Below are 17,807 nucleotides of genomic sequence, written 5' to 3'. Positions count from 1 at the left end.
AACAAAAACCCGGAAACTTAATCTTCATTTTACACTGCCTAAACACAATGCCATTCCCTGTCATTTAAGAGAACTCTTCTAATGGCAGTGAAGCCACGAGAATGCTACGAGCCTTTGGACTAAGAATGAGCCACCACAAGGGCACTTGACTCCTTCTGCAATACCTTCTAAAGCACACGTGTGCCTTAGCAGCACCTCTCAGTAACCAGGGGAAATCTAGATCAAGGGTTCCATGCACCTGAACAAGACACCCACGGCAGCTCAAAAGCACTTCTTGGACCTCTACTTCAGGGTGCCCATGGCTAGGGAAAGACGGGTTGAGACAGCTGCTGGTGAGCGGTAAGTTACAAAAGCATCACTGGCTCAACTCCTAAGACAGGGCTCTGGAAGTGATCTTGGGCAAAGCCAACTTCAGACAGGTGGAGTTCCACCTGCCAGACCCGGAAAATGCTGTGGACCTGTGCCATGGCCTGTGAAGCCACTGAGCCCGCCATCCTTGCTGTGACTCTCAGCTCGTCCTTCCTCCACAGAGCAGCCTGCCCTCAGTGTGCCCTTGCAGATACTGCTCTGCACGTTCATTTTGACCCACAATGACAACTGCTCTGCGTTCACCTGCTATGTATGACAACAGAAGGAGCATCAAGGAGAGAACAGACAACTCACAATACAAGAAGGACCATAGAAAAGAACAACAGAGGTATGGACATGAATAGACAAAAAAAGAAATCACAAAAGCGTGCAGAATCCAGAGCTCACCTTTACCTTTCGCATAGCCAGTTTCAAGGGCCCAGCCTCACTAAGGGGAGGCCACTTGCCTCCTCACTACCACCAGCAGTGAAGGCAGAAGCCGGAAACTCCCACAGGTCAACCATTCATTTTAGTCTGGAGGACACCAGTTCTCAGCACTCTGTTCTTACTTCAGAGTTAGTGCTAAGACACTTCTGTCTCTGTAAGACAGTCCTCTGCTTGTAAGCCTTTTCCAAAGGCTCCATACACAATTCACAGGGACTTCTGTGCCTGTGGAGAACAACGCCTCACAGAAAGAATGAGGGGCAAGACCCCAAATACAAACATCACCTGCGACTTCTGGTCCGAGCACTTGTTCCTTGTCAGGCTCTTTCTTATCTCTGTCTCATGCTGTTGCTTTTGCCTGTGACCCACCTTGTAAGTCTTCAGAAGAGCTTTGATGCATGCCACCTCTTCTTGCAGCTGGCCATTGCTCTTCTCCAGTTTTTCCTGAGACCCACGCAGAGCAGACAGCTCTTCTTGCAGGTCGCAATTTTGTGCTTCTAGCTGCCTGCGTTTTCCAGACTCCATCTCCAGCTGCTGCGAAAGTTCATTGAGCTGTGGAGAGCAATGCATAAAGGGGTAGGGCGTCAAGATGGTCTTTGTCACCTTCTGACTCGGTATTAAAAGCAAAGTAAAGGCAGGCTCGTCTTTCAAGAGAAGAACAGCTTTAAGATCTTTGCTGACAGGATTCCCCAAGTTTCCATCCTTCCTCGGTTCTTTTGCTAGGGACGCTCTTGCCCAAAATGCTCCTCTGCTCATGGGACATCAAACACACCTCTACCAGACACCAGAAAGAATGCCTATTGTGTGTGGAGGGAAGCGCTGCAGTGCAGAATGGACTAGGCACGAGCAACAAATACTCTTCCTGCCCTTACTCTGAAAGCTTTGGAAACAGTGCCTCAGGAGGCCACTTTGACAGAACTGCTGGAGGAAGGCATTTTCTCTCTAGGTCAAAGCTGATGTTTAGTTGCAAGGATACGGAGGATATAGCAGATGTCCCATTAAGTCCCAAAGGCCAGCTGCGATGCTGTCTTACTCTTCTCCCCCAGAAATACACCTTTTCTACACCTTCTAAAAATACACTCGGGAGGTTCCTGCCTTTTATAAATAGATAGAAAACGAACAAACAAAAATCCCTCAAAACAAACACAAACAAAAAATAAAAACAAACAAAAACCCGGAAACTTAATCTTCATTTTACACTGCCTAAACACAATGCCATTCCCTGTCATTTAAGAGAACTCTTCTAATGGCAGTGAAGCCACGAGAATGCTACGAGCCTTTGGACTAAGAATGAGCCACCACAAGGGCACTTGACTCCTTCTACAATACCTGCTATGTATGACAACAGAAGGAGCATCAAGTAGAGAACAGACATCTCACAATACAAGAAGGACCATAGAAAAGAACAACAGAGGTATGGACATTAACAGACAAAAAAAGAAACCACAAAATCCTGCAGAATCCAGAGCTCACCTTTGCTGTTAATTTATCAGCTTCACTGGCCCCTTCAGAGCAGCTGCTCATCATGTCTCTTGCAGTAGTGAACTGGGGCTCTCTTTCTCTGGCCTCATATTCTCTTAGTTTCTGCAGAGCTCCGTTCAGAAGCCTCCTTAACCTGTGCAGCAAATTAGTCAAGAAAACAATGAGGTAGGAGGTGAAGGAACTACCAGCCTGTTTCACATTCTCAGACATAAACAGCATAGAGAAGCCTTGCTTCTTCTTTAACACGCTTGACAGACCAGGAGTTAATGAGAAAAAACAGCATTTCAGTGCCACAGATCACTTGGAGGGTCCACCTTGCACCTGAATGGAGGAATAAATGGAGAAGGGACTTCCTGCCCTCCCAGGAGAATTGCAGGGCAACCTGCACTTGAAGTTCTTTTGGCAGCTCTGTAAAACCATAGGCACGTGTACAGAAGAGCCTTGTAAGACCTAGCGTGAGGCTTGAATTTGCTCACAGACAGTTACCCTCACCTATTTTTACATTCAGCCTCCATGAAGCTTGATTTCTACTCTATGGGATCTCTCTTTAAAGTGCTAACATGCCATACCTGTGACATTCTCTCTGCAGTTCGCTGTTTCTTTTCATTTCCTGCTCGAGGCGCACTTCGACTGGGCATTTCAACTCGACCAGCTTCTTCTCTTCCGATCTCTCACACTGACACTTTCAAAACAGAAGAGATACATTGCATAATCAGGCTGGAGATCTGTTACTAGTGAAGTTCCCCAAGGCTCCATTTTAGGACCAGTCCTCTTCAATTTTTTTATAAATGACTTGGATTAAGGACTTGAAGTTCTTTTGAGCAAGTTCACGGATGATACCAAATCAGGTGGAACTGTTGACTGTCAAGAGAGGTGAGGCCTTGCAGAGAGATCTGGAGAAATTAGAGAGCTGGGCAATCATCAAGAATGTGAAGTTCAACAAGAGCAAGCATTGGATTATGCACCTGGGCAGGGGCAACCCTGGCTATACATACAGACCGGGGAAAAGATGCTGGATGGCAGCCCCGCAGAAAGGCATATCGGGGTTTTGATCGACAGCAAGCTGAACATGAGCCAGCAGTGTGCCTTGGTGGCCAGGAAGGCCAACCGCATCCTGGGGCACATCAAGAACGGCCTTGCTAGCCAGTCAAGGGAACTGATTGTCCTGCTCTGCTCTGCGCTGGCGAGGCCTCATGTTGAGCACTGTGTGCAGTTTTGCGCGCCACAGTATAAGAAAGATATAAAGCTGTTAGTGTCCAATGGAGGGCAACAAAGACGGTAAAGGGTCGAGAGGGGAAGACGTATGAGAAGTGGCTGAAGTCACTTGGATTGTTCAGCCTGGAGAAGAGGAAACTGAGGGGATATCTCATCATGGTCTACAACTTCCTCATGAGGGGGAGCAAAGAGCCAGGCGCCGATCTCTTGTCTGTGGTGACCAGCGATTGGACCTGAGGCTGCGACAGGGGTGGTTCAGGCTGTCTATCAGGAAAACACCTATCAGGAAAAGGTTCTTCACCAAGAGAGTGGTCGAGCATGACAAAGTCAGTGAGAACATGGGAATATGAGCTGTGCTTTTACTCATTAGGTTCTACAACTAGGTCAGTCTTCTGACTGAAACAAAGGATTGGAAGTGCACCACCACCAGGCACAGCTGGGGACCTCTCTCCATCTTTCTTAGCCTCAACTATCAGCAGCTCTTTGTGAGGGTTTCTGTTTCTTAAAACAGAGGGAAGGCTTAACGTTTTTTCTCTTCTTGGAACATAGCCTGAGAGACTGGGCAGGGGCTTTCTACCTACGCAAAAAGGCGGGCAGTGGAGAATGGAATCTGCAGAACTATTGTTGCCTCCAATGGCATTTCAGCAGTTGTAAAGCAGAAGCCAGACTTCGTTCTGCCAGAGCTTAAGCATGGCCTGGAATCTCCCTGCTGCTTCTGAGAACATGCTCGCGGCCAAGGAATGCACGCTGAAAGCAGAGCTGCAAGCCCTCAATGCTATTCTCTGGTATCTCTTCGTTGTTGGCGTTAAAAATTGCCACATAAAGGTTACCGGAGCACTGGTGAAGTATGGTGAAAAGCAACAGTCCACTCCCGGCCAGCCCTTTTGAGAAGCTCAGAAGATTTTAAGCAGCAGGAATAATCTTTGCTGCTTCATTATGTAGAATATGCTTCCCCTAGACTGGAACTCTAACTGAAAGGCCAGCTGCAGCGAGGCCCAGGTCTCCTAGGAGCTTGACCAACCTTTGTTAGAAGCCAGTTTTTACAGACAGTAAACTACTCTGGTCATACCTACCCACCAGAAGGTGGCTCCTAATGCACGGCCTTGCCCCTCCTGCTTGTGAAAAGCTCCCCAAAGAGCCCATTGTGTTGGTCACCAGCAGAGAGGGGAAGAAGGGAAGAGAAAGGGCAACCACGCTGAGATTTATCCCTATAGTGCAGTCTTTCCATACCTCAGCTTTAAGTCTGTTCAGTTGCGCTCGCAAGCATTGTATGCCTTTCTCCATATCACTGTGCTGGCTCTCAGGATATTCAGGTGTGGCTTCTGACATGAATAGTCTCTGAAGAACATCAGGAAGCTCTAGCTGCAGCTGTCTGTCTTGATCCTAAAGAAAGGGGGTTCCGTGGGTGTAAAAAAGTCAGTGAGAACATGAGAATATGAGCCATGCTTTTAGTTTTCGTTCTACTATTAGGTTAGTCTTCTGAGTGAAATGAAGGGTCGGAAGCACACCAGTACCAGGCATCTGCACAGCTGGGAAACCCTCCCCATCTTTCTTAGCTTCAACTATCAGCAGCTCTTTGTATGAGCTATTCTCTAGTATCCCTTGGTTGTTGGCCTAAAAATCGTCCATCTAAAGGTTATTGGAAGGCTGGTGGCATATGGTCAAAAGCAATAATCCACTCAAGGCCAGTTCCTTTGAGAAGCTCAGAAGATTTTAAGCAGCAGGAATAATCTTTGCTGCTTCATTATGTAGAATATGCTTTCCCTAGACTGGAACTCTAACTGAAAGGCCAGCTGCAGCGAGACCCAGTTCTCCCAGCAGTTTCACCAACCCAGTGCAAACTGAGCAGCTGGGCTGGAGCACAAGTAGTTCAAGGGCCCCAGTCACAAACAAGTGGCAGAGGCAGCAACAGAGGTAAGCGAGCCCAGAGGTAAACTTGCCCCAAAGTAAGCGAGCCAAATGGGAGCCCAGTGGGTCCTTCACAGAAAGTACCTTGCGATCCCAGGGCAATTCAGCCTCTTCCTCCTGCTCTGCTCCTACAGCTGGCAGGGCACCTACAAGGGATGGACGAAGCGAGACAGTGTGAGCATTCCTGGCACTCTGCTTTTCCCTGCCAGTCAAGCCCTGCCCCCAAATACGGGAAGCGGTCTGACATCAGGCCACATTAGTTGTCTTCATCAGCTCTTCCACACTTCAGGATCCTACCTTCTCCATCCAAAGCAAGTGTGGCCAGTGCAAAGCGCTCAGTCCTCGGAGAGCAGAATCTGCTGGGGACTGCTGTGTCTTGTGCAGCGCCAGCAGAAGCTTCTCCCGTCTTTTCACAGCGTGCATGTTCTACCAGTTTCTTGCAAAGGCTACACGCAGAAAGAGAGAACATACAGGCAGTCAGATCCAAAACATCCTTGCCTAGTATCCTTGCTCTTGCCTAGGACAGCAACTGACTTGGAACCAGTTCAGAACTGTCTGTGTGCGGTGTCAGTCTCCCCATGATGGTGGACCTGCTACACCACCAGGATCTCTTTGAGGGTTTATCTAAAGGGACACTGGTAAGATCCCCACTGAAAGAAAAGGTGCCTCTTTCCTGGTCAGTGGAGCGGAATCGGGCTTAGCAACACAAGCGGGATTTCTAAGAAAGCCTTGTGGGTGGAAGTTCTCCTCTACTTCCAAATCCTCTCTTGACTTGGGAAGGTGATTTATGAGAAGACATCACCGAGCCCAGCTTCAAGAAAGGTCTGAAGATATCGTTAAGCCTTTGTGCATCTATCACAAAGGGTGACAAATCAGCACGGACACTGTGACAACTCAGCCGCTCTAACAGTGACGTAACACTGAAAGAAAAAGTGCCTCTTTCCTTTTCAGTGGTGTGGAACTGGGTGTAGTAACACAAGCAGGATTTCTAATTTTCTTTTCATTAAAATTTCTGCAGCTACCGCAGAGGGTGACAAATCAGCACGGACACTCTGACAACTCAGCCGCTCTAACAGCGAAAGACAAAACACTCACCCAACGTGTCCTGACTGGAGAGCATAATCCACCGCCGTGTAGCCAGCGATATCTTTGCAAGTAATGTTGGCACCGTAGGAAAGAAGTAGCTCTATTACATCCATTTCCCCAGCAGAAGCGGCAAGCATAAGAGCAGTCCTAAAGCATCCAAAAGATGGTATGAAACATAGCAGCATTTGCAGGCTCTGTGTTGTTGTTATTCTAATCCCTGTTTCCTCCCCAAACAATTCCCTCCCCGATTCCTACAGGCACAGGGAAAGCAAAGCCACACACAGGGGAGTGCTGGAGGACTGAGGCTGGAAGACACCTCCAGACGCCTCCTGGCCAACCGCCTCCCCAGAGCAGACTCAGCCACGAGGCCAGAGCACGTTGCTCAAGGCTTCTTCCACTCTGCTCTTCAAAGCCTCATAGGATGGAGGCTGCTCAAACCCCTGGTGCCACCTGCTCCCCTGATTAACCTTCCTCATGCTGAGAGGGTTTCTCCTAAGCAGCTGTGGGAAGGCCTCTTGTTTCACTTGATGCCCATTGTCTCTTGGACAACACTGACTCTCCTTCTCCTGTTCATTCCAGTGACAATGCTAAGGAGAGCCACATGCACTTTGGAGCAATGCCTCACCTTCCAAACTCATTTTTATCACACGACTTCGCTCCTTTTTGAAGAAGAAACTTTACCATCTCTTTATGATGGCTGGAGATGGCAAGAAGAAGCGGGGTATTTCCCTCCTGAAAGGATAAAGAATGCCCGTCAGAACAACCCAGACGAATTAAGTGCCTTTCCCAAAGAGCAGTGCTGCCCAAATTCAAAACTTACCCAGTCCTTTGCTTCAAGGTGTGCACCATGCTCAACTAACATCTCTGCTAGAGACGTGTTAGGAGCTGCGGCAGCCAGGTGAAGGGCAGACTTGCCTCTGTAACCTTCCAGGTTTGGGTCGGCACGGTGCTCTAGCAGAATCGCCACGCATTCTTCATGCTGGCTCTCCACTGCCTGCAAACAACACAAAGAAAAGGAAGGACTTGTGCCATGTTTCACTCTGTCACAGCTACAGCAGCTTCCCAGTGCTGGAAGATAAGAGCGTCTTCCGAGATGAGCTAGTGTATGCCTATTACGTGCCGATTACAACTTTCATGTTTCTCTACAGGTCGGTGTGAAGAATGCGGCAAGACACTTGTCATTGGAAGCACAATTGATAAAGCCCCACTTAGAGCAGAGTAACGTGTTCCACATACCATCATGAGTGGCGATCTGCCAGTGTTGTCACAAAGGTTCAGCAGGCACTTCTCTTGCACCAGGAATCGAACAACGTCTGCATGGCCGTTCGCACAAGCAAGGTGCAGCGGTGTCCTAAAACCAAAATAAATTAGCTTTCCACAGGCAGGCAATGCCCCAAATCACTTCTGGCTGTGGAACACGCGCAGGGCCACAAGTCTCCACTTGCCAATGCCAAGCAGAACGTAAGCTTTGGAGGCTGTGGAACTCCATGAAGAGTGCGAAGTCAGTGTAAGTCTCCAAGTTTTTCCACAATCACTCGAGCGGCAGAAGGGCGGTGAATGCCCTGACGCTGATCACCCACAGGACAGGAGAGAACTGCTAATGCCCGAGCGGCTGCTAAACAACCCCACAGGGAGAGGACAGGGCAGTGGCGGTCGGCAGCACACCCTTCAAGCAGCGCTCGAGCCGCCCCAGCAATTCCAAGCAAAGCTGGATTGTTCCCCTCTGCCAGCTGAGAGGGAAAAGCCCTCTCAGTGATCAGCTCTTGAAGGGAATGACGACACGGGCTCCAAGATAGTCGAGAAATGGAGACCCTTTATTGTCCCAATGCCAGATCTTACATAGTTTTTCTGAGCCCCTCCACGCGCTGCACGTGGCTGGCAAACATAGTTACAGACTTCTGGTTGGTGCATTCCTTTTGATCACGCGTAGCCCTCTATAGGCCCGTCCGAGCCTAACAACTCCTCCTTAGTGGTTCCCACTTTCTCTTACTCTAGCCTGGTTACCACTCTATGCCTCTGAGTAACCTTCTTCTTAACCCGTCGCGCACTGCTGTATCAATCAGATCCAGTTTGTCACTGAACGGGTCACACCCATAAGCTCTGACCCAGGGTTCCAGAGGAGGCGGTGCCCTTGCTGCCGTGCTCCTGACTCTGCCCTGGGCTTCAGCCGTCTCTCTGCACGGGGCTGAAGGCTTTGCCAAGGGCTGGTAGGAGCATGTGCTCCCGACTATGTCCAGTGCCAGTGACTTCAGGGCGAGAGGCTGCCTGGCCGGACAACGCCCAGCCTCAGCCCTCCATCGCCTCAGCTCTTGCTGACACCTGCTGCAGAAGGAGGGTTGGTGCCAGAGCCGCGTACGCAGCGGCACCAGGCTGAAGCTCGCACGCCACGGGAGAGCGATCCCACCCCAAGCCTTTAAGCGCACCCCCCAGCCCCTCACCGCTTTGCCTGGTCTCGACGGTTTTTGCCTCGTTTCCTCAGCCACCAGTGCCGCCTCAGCCGGGCCAGGTCGCCACGGGCGGCCGCGCGGTGCAGCCCGTGCAGGCCCTCCTCTGGCAGCTGGTGGGCATCGCTGTCTCTGGACAGGGAAGTGCTGCTGGGCATCGGATGCTCCTGGCCCCGGTGGAGGAGCCCCAGGAGCCTCTGCATGCTGCAGCAAGGATGTGGGCACAAGCCCACCTGGGGCCACCAGAGCCCTGCGGGCCCTGCTTGGGTCCGACACGGACAGGCGCAGGGGCAGGGGAGCCGAGCCCCGAGCAGCGGCTGTGGCCTGGTGCTCCCAGGCAGGGCAGGGACGCACCGAGGCTCCCAGCCAGGGCAGCGCTGTTGCTCCCACAGCAGAGGCAACAGCACTGAGCACTCCTGCTGGCAGGGGTGCACATACACTGCGTCTCAGCGATGGTGGCACATTGTGTCACAATGGGCATCACCAGGGGCGTCACAAGTGTCCTCTTAAGTTGGAGGGCCACACCCCCCCACAGTCCAGCAGTGACTGCGGCACTTTCTGGCTCCTGCCTTAAGAGCTCTTTGTGCCTCAGTTGACGTTCTTCCGCAGCGTGGATGGGGATCTCGGGCCATGCGATGGGGCAGGGCTCCTCAGCAGGCATCGAGAACGTGCTTGGCTGGCAGGGGCACTGCATTACTTCCCTGTGGCCATGGTTGAGCTGGCACCTGCCCCAGTTGTACTGGGTCTGTCTGGGATGGAGTTAACATTCCCTGCGGCAGCCCATATAGTGTTGTTCTCTGCACTGGTACAGAATCATAGAATCATAGAATCATTAAGGCTGGAAGAGACCTTCAAGATCACTGGTCCAACCATCACCCTACTACCAATGTCACTCACTAACCCACGTCCCTAAGCGCCAGGTCCAACCTTGCCTTGAACACCTCCAGGGACGGTGACGCCACCACCTCCCTGGGCAACCAGCTCCAATGTCTGACTGCTCTTTCTGAGAAGAAATGTCTCCTCATTTATAACCTTATCCTCCCCTGGTGCAACTTGAGGCCATTCCCTCCAATCCTGTCACTAGTTACCTGGGAGAAGAGGTGGACCCCCAGCTCCCCACACCTTCCTTTCAGGTAGTTGTAGACAGCAATAAGGTCTCCCCTGAGGTCTCACCAGCTTTATAGCCCTTTTCTGGACACGTTCCAGGGCCTTGATGTCCTTCTTGCACTGAGGAGCCCAAAGCTGAACACAGTACTCAAGGTGCAGCCTCACCAGAGCAGAGTACAGGGGAAAAATCACCTCCCTGGTGCTGCTGGCTACACTTTTCCTGATACAAGCCAGGATGCCGTTGGCCTTCTTGGACACCTGGGCACACTGCTGGCTCACGTTCAGGCGAGCATCGACCAACACCCCCAGATCCTTTTCCTCTGCACAGCTCTTGAGCCACTCTCCCCCAAGCCTGTAGTGCTGCATGGGGTTGTTGTGGCCAAAATGCAGGACCCGGCACTTAGCCATGTTGAACCTCATCCCATCGGCCTCTGCCCATCGAACCATCCTGTCCAGGTCACTCTGCAGGGCCTTCTGTATTTTAGGAGTAGTTTTAGCTGTATTTTAGGAGTAGTTTTCAAAAAAATGCCTAGTTTGAATGTTTAGGGAGTAGGGACACTTGAGGATGAAGAGGGCTGCAGAGGACTAAGTCTAACACTGGTGTGCAATAGTCCTTTGCAGGTTCCCTTTAGATGTTCTGTGTGTAGCCTGTGGAATTTCTTTCAGTAACTTCTGAAATGCTTGTAGTTGGAGGTGAAAACGTGTTCCTTCCTTAAGCATTCCCCTCTTATTGTGCGTTTCCCTATTTTCACAGCTGAACATTATTACTGATCAGATGAAGGTGGAGCAGACGAAGTCCCAGTCCAGAAAACAAGCCATAGTTCTACCAAGATGGCAGTAGACTGCGAGCACTTGCCTTCTGCCCCGTAATTCGGGCAGTTTCCAGGCAGTGAGCAAGAGCAGTCATTGGCCCCGCCATGCCGGCATGAATGCGGCGGTTCTGTGCAGATAACAGCCTGCCTTTAATTCCAAGTTCTGTCACCCTCCTTGGTATTTAATAAACCATGTCATGTAGTGCAGGTCTTTGTCTTCTTCTCCCTTCGGGGCTTTGCTTCTCCCCTCCCCTACTCATTTAACCGTTCCCTCTAATTCCCGCCGCTGGCAGGGGCACAGCATTACTTCCGCATGGCTGTGGTTGATCTGGCAGCTGTCCTAGCTCACCCCCACACTCTCCCGGGCACAGGGCAGCACCGTACCCACATCCAGGGACAGGTGCCCCCTGACGTCCAGCTCCTGCGGGGCCATTCTTCACTTGTGCTGCCACAGTGCTGTCGCTGGGTTGGTGACAGCGGCTGAAGGTGTCCCCGTGCTCCAGACCGTCTGGGTGCAGAGGGCCCTCCCCGAATTTGCCAGAGGAATGGCAGAAGATCTCTTCCTATAGGAGTATTGGGTTTACATAGCAAGGTTTTATTTGCAGGGCGCTGCAGGGGTAGCCTCTGTGAGAAGAGTCCAGAAGATGCCCCATGTTAGATAAGGGCCAGATTCCGTTGGCTCCAAAGGGACCTGATGCTGGCCAGAGATGAGCCAAAAATTGCTGTTTGTGCATCTGTGAAAGCATATTTAAGAAAGGGAAGACAAACAAACAAAACTGTGGAACAACATCAGCTGGGAGAGGGAGGAGTGAGAACCAGCCCTGCAGACACCAAACTCAGTGCAGAAGGAGGGCAGGAGGTGCTGCAGGTGCCAGAGCTGAAGTTCCCCTGTGGCCTATGGAGAGGCCCCCGACGGAGCAGGCTGTCCCCCTGTAGCCCATGGGTGGAGGAGCCCCCGGTGGAGCAGGTGGATGTGGCCTGGAGGAAGCTGTGGCCTCAGTTTGGGAAGGTGTTGTGTTGAAACCTGGCCAGCACCCAAGCACCACACAGCCATTCACTCACCCTATGCCCTTCCCTCCATGGGATAGGGGAGAGAATCAGAAAAAAATGAAGCCTGTGGGTTGAGATTGAGACAGTTTATTAGGACAGAAAAGAAAGGAAAATAGTAATGGTAATAGTAGTAGTACTACTAATGTATACAAAACAAGTGATTCAAATGAAATTGCTCACCAGCCACTGACCGATGCCCAGCCTATCCCCAAGCAGCTGGTCCCCCCACCCCGGCCAGCCACCCCTATATATTGTTTAGCATGACATCAGATGGTATGGAATACCCCTTTGGCCAGTTGGGGTCAGCTGTCCTGGGTCTGTCCCCTCCCAGCTCCTGCTGCACCCCCAGCCTGCCCGCTGGCAGGACAGAGCGAGAAGCTGAAAAGTCCTTGGCTTAGTGTAAGCACTGCTCTGCAACAATTAAAACATCAGTGTGTTATCAACATTATTCTCATCCTAAATCCAAAACACAGCAATATACCACGTACAAGGAGGAAAATTATTCTAACTGAAACCAGGACAGAAGGACGGCATCCCATGGGAGGGACCCCGCATGGAGCAGGGGCAGAGAGTGACGGTGAAGGAGCGGCAGAGACGAAGTATCAGGGACTGATTGCAGCCCCCATTCCCCCCTGCCGCTCAGGGGGAGGAGGTGGAAGAGGGTGGGTGGGACGAAGTTGGTTTTGTTTCTTTCCTTTGTTTCTCACTTCTCTGGCTTGTTAGTAATAGCCAATAGATTTTACTAATTTCCATACTCTGAGTTTGTTTTGCCCTTCACAATAACTGTTGAGTGAACTCCCTGTTCTTGTCTCAACCCTTGAGCCCTTTTCATCGTATTTTCTCCCCCTTTTCCCTTTGAGGAGTGGGAGTGAGTGAGCGGTTGTGATGGAGCTCAGCTGCCCACCAGAGTAAAACCACCACAGAGGTGTGTCCCACAGTCACTCCATAGGCAAACAAGGGGTCTTGCAAAGTAACTCCTTCACAGGGGATGAGAACTTCCCCCTGCCCCCTTCTTTTGCTCCCTCCATAGAGTTTCACAGTCTCTTACAGTTTCTCTATCTCTGCTGTGCCCTGTCTTTGAAGCTTCACCATGACCTCCGTGGCAGGTCCACCTGCAGGCTTTTTTAAACTTTTGTGGTAGATAGTTTTACAACATGAGTTGTTTTATACTTCCCATGTTCAATGTTTCTGTTAAGATTAGAACAAGGTCCTTAGTCAAGAGAAACCCAGCTCTGTGCAGAGAGAGGTGCATAATTAGGCAGAGATTTTTCAAAAGACCAGTTCATGCTTGGACAGGACTTTCACACCGCCTTGTTTCCTTTCAGCCTGTGCTGCCCAAGAAGGAATGAATTCCTTTCAGTAAAGAGAGTAGCTGTCCTCTCAGAAACGTGTTGCTGCTTTCCATGTGCACTTTTTGCCACCTAGTGGCACAGCATGTTGCTTTACCATTTGCCTCTAAAGATTACACCTTGTTTATACAATAAAAAATAATCTGTCCTTGCTGTTGGAGTCCTTCATCAAGCAGCAAGGTGCATCTATCCATTCAGGGTACTAACCGTACTGCTGTGAAGAAGGGTTCAGGAGACTAGGTTTTCTTGAACGGTCAGTCTGGGAAAATATCCTCTGTCAAAACCACAGGGATACTCAAAATTCCATTGTTTATTCCATAGATGAGCCCCAGAACAGTTAGGCATGCTGCATCTCTGAAATGCAGCACCTATGTTGTGCAGGTAGCTAAACCAGCTCCAGGGAACTGATGCCAAATTGCTTTACAAGAATTTAAGAGATTCATAAAATCCATAAAAATTGCTTGGGGTGGAAGGGACCTTAATGATCATCTAGTTCCAGTCCTCCTGGCATGGAATCATTTAGGTTCGAAAAGACCTCTAAAATCATCAACTCAAACCATCACATAACACTACCAAGTCCACCTCTATGCCATGCCCCTAAGCATCATATTTACACATCTCTTAAATACCTGCAGAGACAGGGACTTCACCACTTCCCTGGTCAGCCCATTCCAATGCCTAACCACCATTTCCATTAAGAAGTTCTTCCTAATACCCAATCTAATCCTCCCCTGGTGCAACTTGAGGCTACTTCCTTCTACCCTATCACTTGTCACCTGATAAGAGAGACACCCACCTTGCTACAACTTTCTTTCAGGTAGTTTTAGAGGATCATATGTAGCCACCTTCCTGAGCTTTCACCCACTTTTGAAACAGTATATATATCTTGGAAATTATTTTGTCTTTGTTGATGGCTTATTCTAGTTTCTGTTGTGAGGCTATGATAAGTGTCTTTTTGTATCCATAAATTAGATGTCTGATGTTGGTCACCTCACATCTGAAAAATGTTATGATCCTCCCATTAGTAAGTATCGGCATGGATGGTATGTGCTAAAAGGCTATAGCACACGTCCTAAGTGGGACTGATTTCACACACAGGAGTAGACATGCCATAAAGTATATATGTTCATGGAGTGTTTCAGAAATGTCCTGATTTCCCGAAAAAGTTACCTCAGAGCAGACTTTTATCAAAGCAGCTTTACTGGAGCAACCCTCAGGAGCAATCTTGCAGAACAGCACTGAAATAGCCAACTATTTTCCAGTAGGTTATAGCATCTGATAAAATGCTACGCAATGCTTACCTTTGATAATCAGGCTTTTCCGATAATGCATTTTTCTAAGAAAATAGCAGGTTTTGTTTCCCAAGGTATATAAGCACTGTGCAGTAGACAGTCTAGTCAGAGGCACTATTAAAATCCCAGCTCAAAGTAGCACTGCACCAGAGATAGCGAACAAAGGTACTACCTTGCATGGTAGTACAGCTTTCTTAGCACAATTAGATTATGTTCCCATAGCTAGATTTGCTCTTATAAGGAAGTGAGCTTGTTTAGCAGTATTTTCACCCTATTCATAAATATGCCATAAGAACAGACCCTTAATCCCACCTCATTTGTTGTGTCTACAGAGCAGTTTTCCCACTGAGCTCCAGTGGCTCACCTCTCTCACGGAACATGTGTGAAACCTGCTAAATTGCTTTCCCCTCATGGAAACTTCACAAATGGCTGCTGCCCAATTGTTACACCACTTCCAGATGTCTAGTTGATACATGTTTATTTAGTAAGCATCTGTGGTGATTTAGGATGATTTTGCCACCAGCTGCTTGTTACTGCCTTCTACTCAGACTAAAAGGGGCTGGCTTTCACTTCTGAGGTTCATGTAAGCATTCTCTATGGGCTTTGCCTTTTAAAGTGATCAACTGCTTTTTTTGCCTGAAGCTGATGAGGAAGCACTACACAAAATAATTCACATACTCTGTAATAACTTTAGGTGGAGATACTTGGCTGTTGTTTGCAAAAGTACTCTCTGATTACATGGAGCTGTAGGATAGTAATTCCGAGATAGAGTCAGTAACCAGAACTTGAAAGTGGCAAGTCTTCACTCCAGTAGAATCCAAGAGGAGTGAATAGTCATAGCCTGAATGCAATACAACATGAAGAATTTTGTGTCTTTTCTGTGCTCCTTCTTGGGGTATGCATTTTATTTTTAAAAATCTATTGCTCCAAGACAAGAACTGGATTTGAATTTTTAAAAAGCTAGAAAAGAGAGGAAGAAAAAGGATTCCAATAACAAAGATAATCTGAATGTATATTTTATTACTGAGGTACTAAATCTTTCATAATCATAGAATCATAATAAATTGAAGAGTTAATTTGCTAATACATAATGAATCCAACAAATATAAATGATATATGTAAACCCACATAAGTAGTCCCAGCAAGTAAGCCAGATTGCCTGCAACATCTCATGAACCCCATTTTACCTGCTTTTTACTGTAGAACAGGGTTATGTACTGTACCAAGCTGGGGAGAGAACCCTTTCCTTATCTTTAAGTGGTGTAATATTATTAAGGAACAATGCTCTAATGGTTTTGTTTGTTTGTTTGTTTGTTTTGTTTTAATTTGGCAGTGGGGGTGGGGGGAAGGTTTGAAATTCAGTTGTGTCTTGGGTCTAAGGGTTGTGGTTTCCAGTACTCTTGAGACCATCTTCCCTTACAAATAATTTTCAGTGTGCTTAGTTTAAAATTTTAATATCATAGAATGAAAGTAAAAGGCTCATTTAATAATTAAGCCTTGTAGTGGTTTAAGACTCAGCCTTCTGTTATTGCTATTGCCCATAATAATGGTCCTTTAAACATCTGAGAGAAGCTGAGAAACTGCCAGGTAGCTATAAGAGTGACATAAAGAAGAGTGATCTAAAGAAACTATTCTCTTCAAGTGAGGCCTTTTTATAACTAATTAAAATGAGTAGCTAGAAATGGTAAGGTAACACTTTCTCTGCGGCTGGTGGTTGACTGGCTGCATCTGTTATTTACAGAACAAGCCAGTTACTCTTTTTTTTTTTTTTTTTTTTTTTGGGTGGTGGTGGTGAGTGGATAGGGTTGGTATTGAACAGTTTGCTGAATGCAGTTAGCTCTTTTTTACCACCCTTCCCTATTCTGGCACCTGGCAGTTGTTACAAGCACTTGTTTCTCATCTCACATTTAAATAGCAAATTGGCTTGCAGTGTCTGTACAGATCTTTCTGCAAAAGGCAGGGAGAGTTGTACTGCATATATAACTTTTTTTTATTATTATTTTTTTTAATTTTCTGTATAAAACTTTGACCCATAACTAGAGGAAAAACAGGCTTTTATTGGCCTACCAGTAATTACTGAAGAACAACTATCTTTTCAGTAACTACAGTAAGAGGCAAATAAGCAATAAATTTTAAGGTGTTTAATGAAATTGCAACATCTCCCTAAAATGCAGGATTGCCATTGGTCATTGCATTTTTAATGTAATTAAAAGGCAGGTAAGCAAATAATCATCCATGCAATATAAAGACTGGAAAGTGTAGGTTAAATTTGTTTTGCAGCATTAGGTGTTTAAAAGTATTGATTTCTGTAGTTGCAGATAACTCAGAAAAATCTTATGCTAAAGAAAGAAAAAAAAATATGGGGTATGAATCTTACATGAGCTAATGAAAGGATTAATTTTGGTAATAAAAATATTAATAGTCTAAGAATAATAACATTTAAATTATATGAAATAATTGTTTGCATTTCTTTGTTCTATCTCTGGGTACCATTGCTATGCCATATATTTACTTTTTTGTCTGTTTAGTTTCCACTAGGGAGGTTTTTAAGGGAGTAGTCACAAATCAGTCATGTTTTTCTCAATTTCAAAGATTGGAGCTTCTTTTCTATGTATTTCAAAATACAGTGGTCCTCTGTAAATGCCTTGCAGTATTCTATGATTCTATTATTCTATTTGTTGCTTTCTTTATATACACACATATGCACATATATAGTTGAATAAGCATGTATATATAAAATGTTAGGCTGTTTAAAATGTGTTAACTAGCATTAGAATACAAACTGTAGCCCTCCTAGATCTTCTGCTTGTGAACAGAAAGGGTCTCATGGGTGAAATGGTGATTGGTGGCCATCTTGGCCATAGTGACCATGAAGTAGTTGAATTTAAAGTCTTTAATGATAACAGGAAAGCTGCCACCAAAAATTCAATGCACTGAGGAGAATAGACTTCAGGCTACTCAGGGAACTAGTTAGTAAAGTCTCCAAGAAACCTGTTTTTGAAGGTCCATCAGTACTGGTCACTTCTCAAGTACCGCCTCTTAAGAGCACAGGTTCAGGCAATTCCAAATTGTTGGAAGTCAAGCAGGCTGATTAGGGATCTTCATCTAGAGCTTAGGTGGAAAAAGAAAGTGTATGACTGCAGGAAGTGAGGTCAGGTGACACTGGAGGACTACAGAGATGCTCTTCGCCTTTGTAGGAAGAAAATTCATGCAGCCAAAACTCAATTAGAGGTGAAGCTGGCCAGTACTATGGAAGACAATAAAAAAGTT

The 17,807-nt window shown here is 47.5% G+C and overlaps 1 protein-coding gene across 1 annotated transcript; it reads right to left on the bottom strand.

Moving 5' to 3' along the window:
* Position 1: 1 nt before the first annotated feature.
* LOC308194729 (uncharacterized protein) lies at positions 2–14,973 on the bottom strand. Its single transcript, XM_080590959.1, has 12 exons — positions 14,902–14,973; positions 11,909–11,960; positions 7,720–7,834; positions 7,304–7,477; positions 7,109–7,215; positions 6,493–6,630; positions 5,695–5,843; positions 5,482–5,543; positions 4,720–4,872; positions 2,844–2,956; positions 2,266–2,407; positions 2–1,344 (listed from the first exon to the last, which is right to left on the bottom strand). The coding sequence occupies exons 3-12, from the start codon at positions 7,723–7,725 to the stop codon at positions 1,000–1,002; spliced, it is 1,389 nt and encodes a 462-aa protein (XP_080447085.1). The 5' UTR covers positions 7,726–7,834; positions 11,909–11,960; positions 14,902–14,973; the 3' UTR covers positions 2–999.
* Between the last annotated feature and the right edge of the window lie 2,834 nt (positions 14,974–17,807).

Source organism: Anser brachyrhynchus (genome assembly GCF_964034855.1).
Source record: "Anser brachyrhynchus genome assembly, chromosome: 1".
Lineage (NCBI taxonomy): Eukaryota > Metazoa > Chordata > Aves > Anseriformes > Anatidae > Anser > Anser brachyrhynchus.
This window is presented reverse-complemented; position numbering and strand designations above follow the sequence as displayed.

Coding starts and splice junctions, on each gene's coding strand:
- LOC308194729 (XM_080590959.1), bottom strand. Junction 7,216..7,303: donor ACCTTGAAGCAAAGGACTGG/GTAAGTTTTGAA, acceptor TTATCCTTTCAG/GAGGGAAATACCCCGCTTCT. Junction 1,345..2,265: donor CTGATAAATTAACAGCAAAG/GTGAGCTCTGGA, acceptor TGCTCTCCACAG/CTCAATGAACTTTCGCAGCA.